This window comes from Martes martes (genome assembly GCF_963455335.1).
Source record: "Martes martes genome assembly, chromosome: 16".
Taxonomy (NCBI): Eukaryota; Metazoa; Chordata; class Mammalia; order Carnivora; family Mustelidae; genus Martes; species Martes martes.
In genome coordinates this window covers 11,217,647-11,231,760 of record NC_137904.1, presented here as the reverse complement: position 1 = coordinate 11,231,760, position 14,114 = coordinate 11,217,647, and the positions used below count along the sequence as shown (strand labels likewise).

Here is a 14,114-nt window from a genome sequence, read left to right as displayed (position 1 = left end):
AAACAAAGTAAATTTTCCAACCATTTTTTTTCATTTGTCCAAAAATGTTTTGCTAGGTCTAGTTGAGTTTGCTGAAAATCTTCTTGCGGAATGATTGAAAATTTCTCTCGGTCTTTGCATGGACCTTTCCCAGCCCCCTCTGCTAATTTGGGATGGTTTGGTACATTGGCCTGTTTCCATTATTCTCTGAGATCTTCCTATATGCCACACCCTGGAGATATGGTATTGAACAAAAGCTGAGATCATGGTATTCATGGAAATGTGAGTCTGGGCAGAGGGGGCAGCGGGAGGGGAGAGGACAAGGAACGAAGAAAAATAATCCACAAAGAATCAGATGCAAGTATATGATTGCAAGTTGCGGCAGGTTCCTCAGAGTAAGGAAGCTATTATTTGGGGATGAGGGTGGGTCAGAGAAGCTGAGGTCTAAACATGGGTGAGAGTCACCCTGGTGCACAATGGAGGAGGAAGTGTTCCAGGGAGTGAGACTTAGCATGTGCAAAGGCCCTGAGGTGGGCAATCGCCTGGCCCATTCTAGGACTGCCAGTGGACCGGAATCCAGTGAATATGTTGGAACATGGTACAAAATGAGGCTGGGAAGGCAGCCAGGAGTCAGACCATGCAGGTCTCAAAGGCCACAGAAGGCTTTTTTCCTCAGAGCTGTTGAAAGCCCCTGAAGGATGTCAGGGGGCAGAGAGATGTTCAGGTCATCATTGCCCAAGGGTCCCTTTGCCAGCATTTGGAGAAAGGACCATAGAGAGGTGAGCAGGGACTCAGGAGAGCAGGCAGGTGGCTTTGGCTCCGGAGAGAGAGTGTGACCATCTGGGCACTGGGATGGAGTGGGGCGAAGATTAAAACCTAAAAACCAAAAACCTAAATAAATAAATAAATAAAACAAAATGCCTAAAAACCATGCATCCGCGATGCCGTCTGGGACAAGTCAAGCTTATGCCAGAACCCCAAGTCTTCACCAAAAAGGATCTAGAAATTTGTCTTCCGTGGATTTGAACAAGGTTCAAGTGTCCTTGCTCCGTGACCGGGGCACAGGCTGTTCCTTCTAACGAGAGCGGCAGTGCCCAGCGTTTGCACTAAACTTTCCGGGCGCGCCGGGCACCGTTTGGCATTGCTGCCTGCCCTTGCTTTTTCCAGTTGCTTCCATGGCTCTCCTTGGGGAGGTCAACTTCATGCTGAAAGATGAAGGAGGAAATGAGAGGGATGAAAGCGGCTTAAAGCCACAAAGCCTGCAGAGGAGTCTCAAGGAAGACAGGCGGACCCAAGGCCCAGAAAGTGGGGGGCCCGGGGGGGGTCCTCTCTCCATTTCTTTCCACCTCATTCTTCAGATGAGGAAACCGAGGCTAAATAGAGTGATATTTAGAGAGACTAAATAGCGTGACTATCAGACCTCGGTGGGGTTGGGGGCGGGGCAGCCAGGAAACTGCGGAGTGCTCGCTCCGGCGGGCTGTGTCTCCAGGGAGCTGTGGTCATGATGATGACTCCGCTCCCGTGGCCTTGGACCCTGCAGCCTGCCCTCCACTCAGTATCCAGGCCCCAGGAGAGTGTGGGGGGCTCCCGTTCCCCCGGCTGGGCTGCAACAGAGCACCCCGGTTGACCATCTCACTGGCAAGGGGTCGTCTGCAAAGTTCATCAGGTGCCACCACTGGGAAAGCAAGGAGGAGGGTTCCAGCTGGCACAAGGAGCCTGTGCACCCAACTGGTCACTTTCCATCTCAGAGCATGCCCCCACCTTCCACCCACCACCGAGTTCTGCGCCCCCCTGGCCCCAGGCACCAGATTCTCCCCGTGTTTCCTCCTACTATTCTGGAAGGCTTCTCGTTCTACCAGTCTGGGTTGGGGTCCTGTCCCTGCTTGCATTCCTGCGAGCTGCAGTGTGCAGTCCGGACCTCATCAAGACTGTGGCCTATTCAGAGGCATTTTCGAGAAACGAGTTCTGATTATGATACCCACAGCCTGCCCGGCCCCCAGGGTCTCCATGAGCCCCTGGCCCCTGGAGCCTCAGCCTTGCCTCCTGCTGGCAACAGTGTGCCCATCTCAGCTTATGATTAACTGCAGGGGATGCGTGACCTTGTTCACGGCCTCTGTGCCTCTGCTTTTGCTGTTCCAAACCCTCCCACTGTTCCTTGCATGAATACCCCTCACTCAGCACAGACGCCGTCTCCTTCCTGTGGCGCCCTCATCCCCGCCCCTGTAATGTCTTGTGCATGGTCCAGTTGCTACAGTTCCAGGGTTTTTAAAAAAGATTTTATTTATTTATTTACTCGTCAGAGACAGAGAGAGAGCACAAGCAGGCAGAGAGGCAGGCAGAGGCAGAGAGAGAAGGAGGCTCCCCACCGAGCAAGGAGCCCAATGCGGGGCTTGATCCCAGGACCCCGGGATCATGACCTGAGCCGAAGGCAGACGCTTCACCGACTGAGCCACCCAGGCTTCCCTACAATTCCAGTTTTTGTACTGTTTCGGAATTTTCTGTTCATTCCATCATTTGGCAAATACTGATTGAACATCTACTATGTGCCCAGACTCTGTGTGAGGATTAGGGCGGTGAGCAAACCAGATTCTAGCTGGAGAGCCACGGGTAGCCAAGGAAATAAACAGAGTAGCGTGTTGGGGGCAACGAATGCTCTGGAGAGAAATAAAATGGAGGAAGAAGACCCAAAGCGGGTATCAGGGCAGGGCCTCCCAGGGAGGGAAGGGAAAGGCCAGAACACATCCCTGGGGGCTTATAGACCCCCCCCATTGGAGAACCTCTGTTTTCCTCTCAGTGAAAATGGGAAGCAAGGGCGCCCGAATGCTGGCTGGAGAAGAGCCTCCCTCCAGGTGGAAAATTGTAGCAAGGTCTGGTAGGAAGAGGTCAGGACAGGGGTGAGAAGTGACAGGAAGTGACATCTGCCTCCTTCCCCATTGGGTGGCACAAAGGGGCAAACATCTGGAAAGAGCAGAGGAAGGGGCTTCCCGATGCCTTCCTTCCCTCCCGAGCATCTCTGGTTTCCTGGGTGACCACAGAGAGGGAGATTTCCAGGCTGTCATTCCCAGTTCTTGGTCTCGTCTCTGCCCTTCGACAGGAGGGCAGATCTGCGCAGAGGAGGCCCCCAGCCTGTAGTGCCCCAGGTGGGAGATGCTCCCTCAGGGGGGCCCTGACACCCGTGCACATGGCCGGGAGGCGAGGGGTTCCAGAAGGTGTGCGTGCATTGGCGCGTGCTGGGGAGCTGCGTGCGTGCGCACCGGGACTCGTGCCTCACCCTCTGCTGACCTTACATAACAGGGACATCCGGAGAACAGCCTCTGGCAGTTGAACTTCGGGAAATCTAGGAGAGTTCCGTGCCAGGCTGAATCAATCAGGGCCCCCTTGCCCAGGGCAAACACTGAGGCTCCTTTTGAAGAGTGGACGGGAGCCCCACCCAAGCCTCCAGAGACGCATTCTTGCATTACAGAAGAGAAAAAAAATAAACCACCCAAGGCCTAATCCCCAAAGCTGGGGCTCAGAGGAAGTCGAAGTTAGCTAGAACCCATATTCGAACAGTGTTTTTGTTCTGGTTACCCACACTTCCTGGGCAGGGACTCCCAGGCCAAGTGGGCGGGAAGAAGGGTCCTTAAATGTGTCCCCTCTCAGCAGCGGCTCATTCCAGAGTCTCAAGACGCTAGGAAAGGCTGTGTCAGAGGTAATCTTCTCCCCAACCCCCTTCCCATCCCATCTCCCGATCCCGTTCTCTCTTTTTTCCCTAGGTGGGTATATCCAGCATCTTTCAGCCTCACTTTGCTCACCTGTAAAATGGACTCCTAACAGTTCCTTCTTCATGGGCACCGACATGGAGTTTTTGCGAGGATCAAAGCGGGTGATTGAGGGGGAGTCAACCCTGGGGACATCTTGGGGGCAGAGTTGGCACAGGTGAGGCGGGTGGGATTCCGAGGAAAGGAATTCCATCAGCTCTCCTTGGGGCTCCAAGTGCAATGTTAGATGCTCACCAGCTCCATTAATCTCTGTAATAACTGAGGGGCGATGCCATTATGAATGCCGTCCATAGAGAGGGGTCCTTCCCACATACCCCATGGTTCTGAATACTGGACCTGGACTCTTCAACCCTGGGCTGCCCAGGCTTGGTGGCCGATGGCCAGAGCCTGCTGCCCTGTGGTTTGATGCCCCTGAGTCCGAGGACAGAAGCAGGACCGTCCCGTAGAGCTGTGTGGCTGGGGTCGTGGTCAACTGGGGTGCCCGGCTGCCGGCAGGACCCCTTCTCTCTGCGCAGAATGCCTGGGGTGGGGGTCAGCACCGTGGACAGGGGACGCCGTGGAAGTTAATCAGAAGCCACTGGCTGGAATTTGAACAGGATTACACATACACATACTCTCTCTCATTTCCATTTTGCAAAAATGTATATATACTATATATACATATATTTACATACATATATGTATATCTGTATAGCTTATGTGGTATATATAATTTCTTTGCAAAGCAGAAATAGCCTTATTGTGGGTTTTCTTTTTTTTTTTTTTCCTGATATTAGAAGTTACGCGATGTCTGAAAATGCTGGGCTATCTCTGGGCGGGACGGTGAGGAATTGCTGAGGGAAAAGGGAGAAGGGAGACTTTTCTTTGTGCCCCTTTCGTATCTTTTCACTGTCTCTACCATGAGCGCGTGTTACCTACTCAAAAAGGTACAAAACATTTTTAAAAAGGCAAGCTCGTTGCAAAAGAAGGCAAACATCACAGAAGATGAGCGCGAAGATCGCTACTAATTCCACCCCTACCCATCATCACCATGTTGGGGGTTTTCCTTTGGGTCTTTTCTTGTGTGTGCAAGAGCACACGTACACACACGCGCGCGTGCACACACACACCTCTAGGCGCATGCCTCGTGTTCCTGCTGTTCTGCAACCCGCTTTCTTTCTTGTGTCTCGTGCTTATGCCTCGTGCCTGGGAGGCATTGGGCTCCAAGAGCAAGAGAGCTCTACCTCTCCCCTAAATCCTGCACAGTCATCCATTACACGAGTGCTGTGTACCGCATTTCCATTGCCACTGGCCATTTAGGATGTTTCCAGTAGTCCTCTGTTATATACAACCTTGGTGACCATGAATGTTTGGGAATGCTGTGATTTCTGTGAGCTCCTGAATGTGGACCTGCGGTATCATAGAGAAATATGCTGTAAAGGCTTCTGCTAGAGGTTTCCAGAGGGCCCCCAGAAGAGCCATCCCAGTTTGCCAGTATGGTTTCTTGCATGGCTAGCAGGAATTCCCTCCGCGTCTGTGCGCAACGCTGAAGCTGAGACCTGTGCTGGCCCTCACTCTGTGTCTCCCAGGTGTTACAGGCATACTCTGGTTCGCTGGGTTTTCTGGAATCAGCTGGCTGTGGAATCACGACCTGTGCAGGCCAGTCTAACCCAGAAGCGGGCCAGGCTGGATGCACCTGGCTCTTGGCATGTTCGCCTGTCAGGGTCTCCAGCTTTGCAAGCGGGCCGAGGGGGGAGTGAGGCTTGAGAGATGTCAGGAAGGACCTGCCCCAGCACACAGCCCGGGACTCACCTCGAGCAATTAGGTCGCGTGTCGTTGTTCCCTGGCTCTCCCTGCAGATTTGTCATTAGCTCAGGGGGTATGGAGATGGCCAGAGGTTGGGATGTCTGGGAGCTGAGAAGGCAAAAGCATGCCATTTTCCCAGCGCTCTTCCTATAAAATTAACACGGTGCGGGAGCAATGAGGGTGTCAGCTCTCAGCCCCCAGGTCCAAGGTGCTCTCTCCCCCCAGGCACCATGAGCAAAATGACCGAGGTCGTGCAGCGGGCCAGAGCCGCCTTCAACTCGGGCAAGACCCGCCCGCTGCAGTTCCGGATCCAGCAGCTGGAGGCGCTGCGGCGCATGATCAAGGAGCACGAGAAGGACATCGTGGGCGCGCTGACCGCAGACCTCCACAAGGTGCGCCCCGTCCCCCCAACACCCCGGAGGCGTGGGACAGCAACAGGAAGGATCCCTGCTCGCTTTTGGGACATCTGCTGCGCGCTGGCGGTCTGTGCCCGGCTCTTTGCCTAGAACCTCACCTAGTCCTCAAAGCGCGCCGCCCCTGGCAGGACCCTTTTCAGACACCTGCTAATTCTCAAACCCTTCACCTTGCTGGTCTTGATCCCACAGTTCAATTCTGCCTTGGAGAAGAGCAGGGGTTAGCTGGAGCTTATCCCCCCTCCTGGGAGAGGTCCCGTGCTCCTGTATTTTTACAGGAGTTCCTTGTCTTAAAACAAAAGCTTCACAACTTCTGTTTTGCTCTTTGACAGCCAAAGTTCACAGAAGAGCTGTGTGTTCTGACGTCCTCTCCTCCTCTCTCCTCACCCCTGCACGATGGCTTCCTCCCCACTCACTCCAGGAGGATCCCTTGAGCCCTCTTCTCTCTCTCCCTCCGCTGCTGAGGGTCTCCTGGATTTTGTCCTCTCTTTGGCTGTCTTTTTCTTGGGCCTCTTTCTTCAAGGTAGCCTTCTTAGGGCTCCATCCTGGGTTCAAGGCTCATTTCAACCTATAAGCGTTCCTGGGCGCACCTTCGCTGGGTTCTCCCCACCCGATAATGACCTTCACATCCCTGCCCAGATCTGAGGTCCTCGGAGGCACCATGAACTTGACGTGTCCAAACCTGCCTGGGCCCCCAACACTGTCAGAAAGGGTCCCTCGCGGGTCCACCACCCCAGTGGCAAGTCCTCAGCTCTGCTCGGACCCCCGTGCCTTCTCTGGCCCAGGCCCCCGGCCTGGGGAGCCCCCTGTGAACATCGCCCATCACCCTGGCTGCAACATGCCGGGCTGTGTCCAACATGCCCACCCAGCCCTGACCTCCTGGGAGGTCCACACCACACTCCCATTTTTCAGATCAGGAAGCTGAGGTCCGGAGAGGGTAGGCAGCTCATTCAGGGTCCCAAATCCAGGGAACAGTGTGTCAGGACCACAGCCAAGCACCAGTGGCTCCCTCAGTCTCTAGCCCATGAGCTCACACGGAGCCCTGTCTCTACGGCAGAATGAATGGAACGCCTACTACGAGGAGATGGTTTATGTCCTGGAAGAGATCGAGTACATGATCAAGAAGCTCCCCGAGTGGGCTGCGGACGAGCCCGTGGAGAAGAGTCTCCAGACCCAGCAGGATGAGTGTTACATCCACTCGGAGCCCCTGGGCGTGGTCCTCGTCATCGGCACCTGGAACTACCCCTTCACCGTCACCATCCAGCCCATGGTGGGCGCCATTGCTGCAGGTACGTGGGCCCCCTTTCAGGAGGGAGTCACCAGGGATCACGGTCCCACCCCTGCTGAGGATGGCCAGAGAGGGCAGGGAGCTCAGGCCTGGGGGAAGATGGAGCCCTGGGTCAGGTCACGGTCTGATGGATCTGTCTTTCATGGGGTCTGATGGACCCAGAACGGATGGGGCTCCAGGCTTGGTCCCTGGGAGAGTAGGACTCTGACTCCCTGTGCTCTGCAGGGAACGCAGTGGTCACCAAGCCCTCGGAGCTGAGTGAGAACATGGCGAACCTGCTGGCCACCATCGTCCCTCAGTACCTGGACAGGGTGAGGTGCTCTCCGGGTCTTTGGGGCTTGAGAAACAGCGCATTTTTGCAGCAGGAGGCTAAGCCTTGGGTTGGGGCAAGGATAGCTGGCCTGTCCCATAGAGGTGAATGGAGTCCCGGTGTCAGGAGAAGGGGGGGGGGTCTGTGTGATGGGGGCTGTCTCGCCAGCGGTGGGGGGGGAGGGGTTGTGGTCTTTCCTGAGCCTCATCTTTCTCCTCGCTTGGAAGGACCTGTACCCGGTGATCACTGGGGGCATTCCCGAGACCACAGAGGTGCTCAAGGAAAGATTTGACCATATTCTGTACACCGGGAACACCGCCGTGGGGAAGATCATCATGATGGCGGCAGCCAAGCACCTGACCCCCGTCACGCTGGAGCTGGGGGGGAAGAACCCCTGCTATGTAGACAAGGACTGTGACCTGGACATTGCCTGCAGGTGAGGTGTGGTCCAGCTCACGCGGACCACAGTCTTGCTCTGAGTCTTGAAGCCTCTGGCTTCTGCCCGCTTGAGAGCTCGCCTCCAGAGCTCAGCCCCTCGCACCTCGATCCTGCGCTGGCGGAAATGAGATCTGGCGTCTGGGGGCGCCTCCTACGCCTTGCGGAATGCGATCTAATCTGGAATTTTCACAGACGCATCGCCTGGGGGAAATTCATGAACAGTGGCCAGACCTGTGTGGGCCCGGACTACATCCTCTGTGACCCCTCCATCCAGAATCAAATTGTGGAGAAGCTGAAAAAGTCCCTGAAAGTGAGTGAGTGTGGCCCCCGCCACCCTGAGGCTGAGTGAGAGAGGGGGTACAAGGCAGTGTCGGGGGCGGGGGGCAGTCTAGACTTTAGAAAACACTGGATATTTTTTTTTCTGATCCTAAAAGTAATCTACGCTCATTGTAGATAATTTGGGAAAAGATTATAAAAGAATAAAGCATAAAGCAAAAAAATAAAAATCTCCACCCAGAAACCCACCCCCCCAAGACAATCACTACTAACTTACTGGTATGTTCCCTCCCATTTCCTTTCTGTGAACGCACACATTTGATCCTAATGCCATGTCCACATGACTGTGCATGTATTTCTTTCAAACAATGCTGTCTCACCGCAAGTCGCATGCCGTGGACGTCTGGAGCGCCCCAGATGTCATGGCAGTCCAGTAGCCCTTGGTGTCGCTGTGCACCTGCTGGGGCGGGGCCCCCCTGTGCTCCCAGGCCAAGGTCACCTCTCAGCCGATGGCCATAATGAAGGTCCGCATCCTCACCCGAACCCTGCCTCCTGTTCCTTGTAGGAGTTCTATGGGGAGGACGCCAAGAAGTCCCGTGACTACGGAAGGATCATCAACTCCCGGCATTTCCAGAGGGTGATGGGCCTGATGGAGGGCCAGAAAGTCGCCTATGGAGGCACGGGGGACGCGGCCACCCGATACATAGGTGTGTGTGCTCGCCTTTGGTAAGGGCACTGCGCCATCCCCAACTTTGCCTCCAGTTTGGTGGGGAATGAAGAGCTCCGGGTGGGGCTCAGGTGGTGGGCAGGGCACAGTGCCTGCCCCCTCTCGATGTAGACCCTGTGTCCCCCCCGCCCCCCGCGCCTCCCCCCTGCCTTCCAGGTTATACGCAGTTCTCCCCATGGTCTGCTGGGATGGAGCCCGGGCAAGTGGAGGGCTTGGCAGGTGCCCTGCCCGAGCCTCGGCAGCCTCCCCTTACAGGAATGGAAGGAAGAAGCTTGATGCCAGGCTTGCCAGGCAGGTGGGGGTCTCGGCAGCGGCTGACTCTCGCTTGTTTCCTGCCTCAGCCCCCACCATCCTCATAGACGTGGACCCCCAGTCCCCAGTGATGCAGGAGGAGATCTTTGGGCCGGTGATGCCCATCGTGTGTGTGCGCAGCCTGGAGGAAGCCATCCAGTTCATCAACCAGCGCGAGAAACCCCTGGCACTCTACGTGTTCTCTCTAAATGACAAGGTGGGCCTGGGGTCCCCTCCCCCCTGGGGTCCTGAGCTTCCCAACAGGGCATCGTGCGAACAGGACCCAGGGGTCCACAGACCCGGATTCAGATCCCAGATTCAGTGCTCCCTGCTGTGTGATCTTGGGCAAGTCGCTGAACCTCTCTGAGCCCCTTTCTCATCTCCGAAGCCAGTCGTTTCCCACAAAGTCCAAGACATGTGGGGAGAGTGGGAGACCCCGACTGGGGTTCAGACCGCAGTGTGGCTCTGCCTGGCCCTTGAGGCTCCGGGATGCGCCCAGACAGGGTGGGGAGGGACTGGGGTGCCCCAGGAAGGAGACTGAGGCGGGGGCTGCGTGCCGTTGCAGGTGGTTAAGAAGGTGATTGCAGAGACGTCAAGCGGTGGGGTGACGGCCAATGACGTCATCGTCCACATCTCTGTACACTCCCTGCCTTACGGGGGTGTGGGTGAGTCCGGGGCTGAACTCACTGCCCACCTGTCCCTCTACAGATGTCCCCCCGCCCCAGCCCTGGCTTGGGAGTTCAGGAGAGGACCTCAGACCCCCACGAGCTCTCCCCTGTGGGTCTCTGGCTCCTGCCAGCGTAGCCACCAGCCATGTTTGACCTCCAGATCCTAGAGGCTCCTATAGGCCCCCTGGTACACCAGGCCTGCTTCATGGAGGCCCTGAGAGAGGGGACACAGGCTGGAGGTCACACAGCCATCTAGCGGTATCGCCAAAACCGAACTCTTTGGAGTACTCTCTGTTGTCCCCTGGGAGACTCAGAGACAGGGTGCCTGAGGGTTGCAGGTGGGGGCTGGGGGCTCTCAGGCCACTTGGGGCTGACCCGAGGGCCCCTCCCTGTAGGGAACAGCGGCATGGGGTCCTATCACGGCAAGAAGAGCTTTGAGACCTTCTCCCACCGCCGCTCCTGCCTGGTGAGGCCTCTGCTGAATGATGAGTCCCTCAAAGCCAGATACCCCCCGAGCATGGCCAAGGTGAGAGGCGGGGGCAGAGGCTGTCCCAGAGACCAGGCTGCTGGGAGCCATCAGGCCCATGCAGGACACGCACCTTCCTGTCCCCTTGTATCCTCTTCACAGATGACCCGTCACTGAAGTGGACCTGGCTTCCACGTGCTTCCTCTGTCCAGCCCTAGGACGATTGCTCCTGGAGCCCCCCTCTTGCTCCTCTGTGATCAGTGCATGTCCCCATTCTCTTCTGGGCCCCGGGCTTCTCTTCCCCAGGTTCCTGCCCCTTTGCCGGACATAGAGAGACCAATAAAAGTCCACCAGCCAGACAAATGTGTGTGTGTGTTTCCTTTGTAACTCACCCCCCGCCCCCGTCCTCTCCAGTCCTATCCCTGCCCCCACCCAGGGGCCCCCAGGGGCCTGAGGCAGGAGGCGCTGGTGTCAGGGAGACGTTAACCTTGCATCTAGACAGTGGGCGTCCGCTCCATATCTGCAAAGGGGATGGCCAGGGAGGCTCTCTGATGGCGAATGGCTCAGAAATGCAGGCCGATGTACTCCTCTCGAATTAGGTTTGACCCCTAGGTCAGGGGTGCCTGGGTGAGATCAGGTGGTCATCAACACGAGCCCCCTTGGTGATTTCCGAGGGCAGCTCCTGGGCAGGAGGCCAGGAAGCCAGGTGGACCCTCAGGACCCACAGTACCTTATGACTCTTGGTCAGGCAGCATCTGAGCCCAGGAGTCTGGCCTTAGAGGCCCGAGGAGCAAAGGACAGGGTCTCGGGAGGGTGGTCTGAAGCGGGAGCCAAGAAGCAGCCCAGCCTGGCCAGCAGGTGCATGGGGGTGGGCTGGGGAGATTGGCCAAGGCCAGCCTGCCTGGTTTACAAGCTGGCAGTGGGTACCAATGACTGGGGCTGGCGGCTCTCCGGGGTACATGTGGGGGTGCTCACAGGAGTCCTCATGGTGAAAGCAGAGTCATCAGCTCTACCAGGCCATGCGCCAAAGACTCCGTGCTCCCAACCAAGGCGAGCCCTCAACTGGGCCCGGGACCCCTGCCTCTCTCAACGTTGCCTGCTCCTGACCTTGACTCACGTCATTACCCCCTTTCCCTTCCATCACTGCCCCCCCCATTCTGTGCCTAGTCTCTAGTATCTCACATCTTATTTACCATCCTCCCCCCAAACCCAAATACAACCCCAAATAAAAACCCTTAAGCTGTTACCTGTGCTGTGTCCCCTCCAGTGAGGGGAAGGGGAGGGGGACCAGGCAGACAGCGAGCTGTTCTGTATCGCTTGGATATTCCCTGTGTGCACCATTTACTTATTTTGCAAATACCCAAATTATTGAATAATAACAAAACCGGAATCCTCCCAAAGCCCACTGCCTCTCTAGTTACTGCCTCGTGTCTCTGTGGTCCTTCCCCGGGAGAGACTCCTCTGGACAGTAGGTCGTCTGCTCTCTGACAGCACTTTGCTTCCGCACAGCTGACCCGGCCACGTGAGCCTGTGTCACATCCACTCTGTTGAACCTGCTCTCGCCCGGATGCCCGGGAGTGGAAGAGTGGACAGACTCACCATCCCATCACCCCATCAGCCTCCCCTGCCCCATCGCCGAGCCACCCCTCCTTCCAACACTCTCTCACCTCTGCGGTTCTGGGATTCCAGGCCTCCGTTCTCCCTCAACCCTCTTCCCAAATTAAAGTCTCTGATCTCAGCCCTGAGCTTTTTTTTTTTTAAGATTTTATTTATTTATTTGACAGAGAGAGAGACAGAGAGAGAGACAGCGAGAGGGAACACAAGCAGGGGGAGTGGCAGAGGGAGAAGCAGGCTCCCCGCTGAGCAGGCAGCCCGGTGTGGGACTCGATCCCAGGACCCTGGAATCATGACCTGAGACGAAGGCAGACGCTTAACGACTCAGCCACCCAGCTGCCTGCCAGCCCTGAGCTCTTGATTTATAAATCCACCTGCCTACCTGACCCATGAACTTGGATTCTTTTTTTTAAAAGATTTTATTTTGTTTATTTATTTGACAAAGAGGCAGGCAGAGAGAGAGAGAGAAGGAAACAGGCTCCCTGGTGAGCAGAGAGCCCGATGTGGGACTCGATCCCAAGACCCTGAGATCATGACCTGAGCCAAATGCAGAGGCTTTAACCCACTGAGCCACCCAGGTGCCATGAACTTGGCGTCTTAATAGTAACATAACAGCTTGCACGCCCAGGACAGAACTCTTGATTCCCCCCTAAACCACCGTGACATCGCCCTCCGGAGCAATTCATTCCTCCCTGAGCCCCCAGATGAGATGAGATCCTGGAACAAAAATCAGATATCATGTCACCCTAGGAGCAAATAATTATAAAAAGAGGCTTCATCTCCCCATCCCCCACCCCCGTCAAAAATAAAGGAACACATTTTTCTCCCCTGGTAAATAAAGACTGACTTCCGAAAATTTGTCCTTGCATGTTCTTTCTCTGTCTCTTTGAAACCTGTGGAAATCTTTTTTAAAAGCTAAAAAAGCCTCTAGCCAGCTTAGTGGGTCAGGAGCTCTTTCTCAAGACCTGGGAGCCGCCTTTTTGAAAGAACATCTGGGGAAACAGCGCCCCCTATCGCCTCCGGTCGGAGCTGCACTTGGCCATCACTTGGCCCCAAGTTGCAGAACGACCTACTTCCCGACATAAAGGTAGATGTTTGTGCCCCAGAGAAAGCGCGTTAGTTAGCACAGATAGTGTCCCCAAGGACCAGGTGAAGTTAGAATGAACCCGATGTGGCAGATGGTGCTTTCGAGTCCTCTTGTTGGCGGACTAGTTATCGTTCATCTTGGGGGCGTGTGTGGGACGGAATGTTCGGCCTGACTGGGTAAGGAGGTGGGATTCCTTCTGTCTCTGCCCGGGGTGTGCATGCCGTTCTGCTTTAATGCCTTCTCCATCACGAATCTGTTTTGTTTCTCTACTACCTTCGTGGAGAGGTTTCCTGGGTGGTGAGATTTAGGTTTTAATTCTATTCGCCAGCAACACGCTCTGTTTAAAATGCTGTCATGGCTCCCTGCTGCCCCTAGAAAAAGTCCTCAGGTCCATAAATCGCCCTGCAAGGGGCTGTACGCTGTGGGCCCCGCCTTACTCTCCGACCCCAGCAGACACCTCAAACTCCCCGTCCAACGCATACATCAGCCAAAGCCTCATGGCAGGTGCGTCTTATCACACCCATCTCAGCCCAAACCTTACCAACACCCCCCTCCAAGTCTTTCTCCATTCTTTATCACTCACCTGCTTTGTGTCTCCAAAACACTTGTTATCATCTGTCTTTATCTCGATCTGTTCATCTATTTACGGCCTGTGTCAACCCATTAAAATGAGAGCAGTGACTTTCATCCATTGTATTCACTGTATCTCCCTGAGGCTAAAACAGCGACCAGTGCATAGTAGGTGCTCACTAAATATTTAAGTGCATGAACATAAATGGTGGCATTGGGGTTTCTTGCTCCAAATCCCCCCTTCTTCCTCCCTTCTTCTCATCTGAAGGCACCTGACTTTAGATGAATACGAGCTCACAGGAGCCGTTTGGGGTTGAAACAGCCCGGAAGCTGAAACCGTATTAACCCTAAAGATAGCATCTGGGTCAAAGACTTCGTGCCCCTTGTCTTCCCCAAGCTGAAGCCCCACAGACATCGTTCCCCGCCCCTACCCCAGGCCAG

General features: G+C 55.5%; 1 protein-coding gene across 1 annotated transcript; it reads left to right on the top strand.

Moving 5' to 3' along the window:
- Positions 1-5,755: 5,755 nt before the first annotated feature.
- ALDH3A1 (aldehyde dehydrogenase 3 family member A1) lies at positions 5,756-10,856 on the top strand (the record flags this gene model as incomplete). The annotated part of the gene is made up of 10 exons (XM_080826604.1): positions 5,756-5,917; positions 6,996-7,227; positions 7,452-7,537; positions 7,764-7,972; positions 8,167-8,284; positions 8,816-8,957; positions 9,319-9,485; positions 9,834-9,933; positions 10,332-10,462; positions 10,839-10,856. The coding sequence occupies 10 exons, from the start codon at positions 5,756-5,758 to the stop codon at positions 10,854-10,856; spliced, it is 1,365 nt and encodes a 454-aa protein (XP_080682730.1).
- Positions 10,857-14,114: the final 3,258 nt, after the last annotated feature.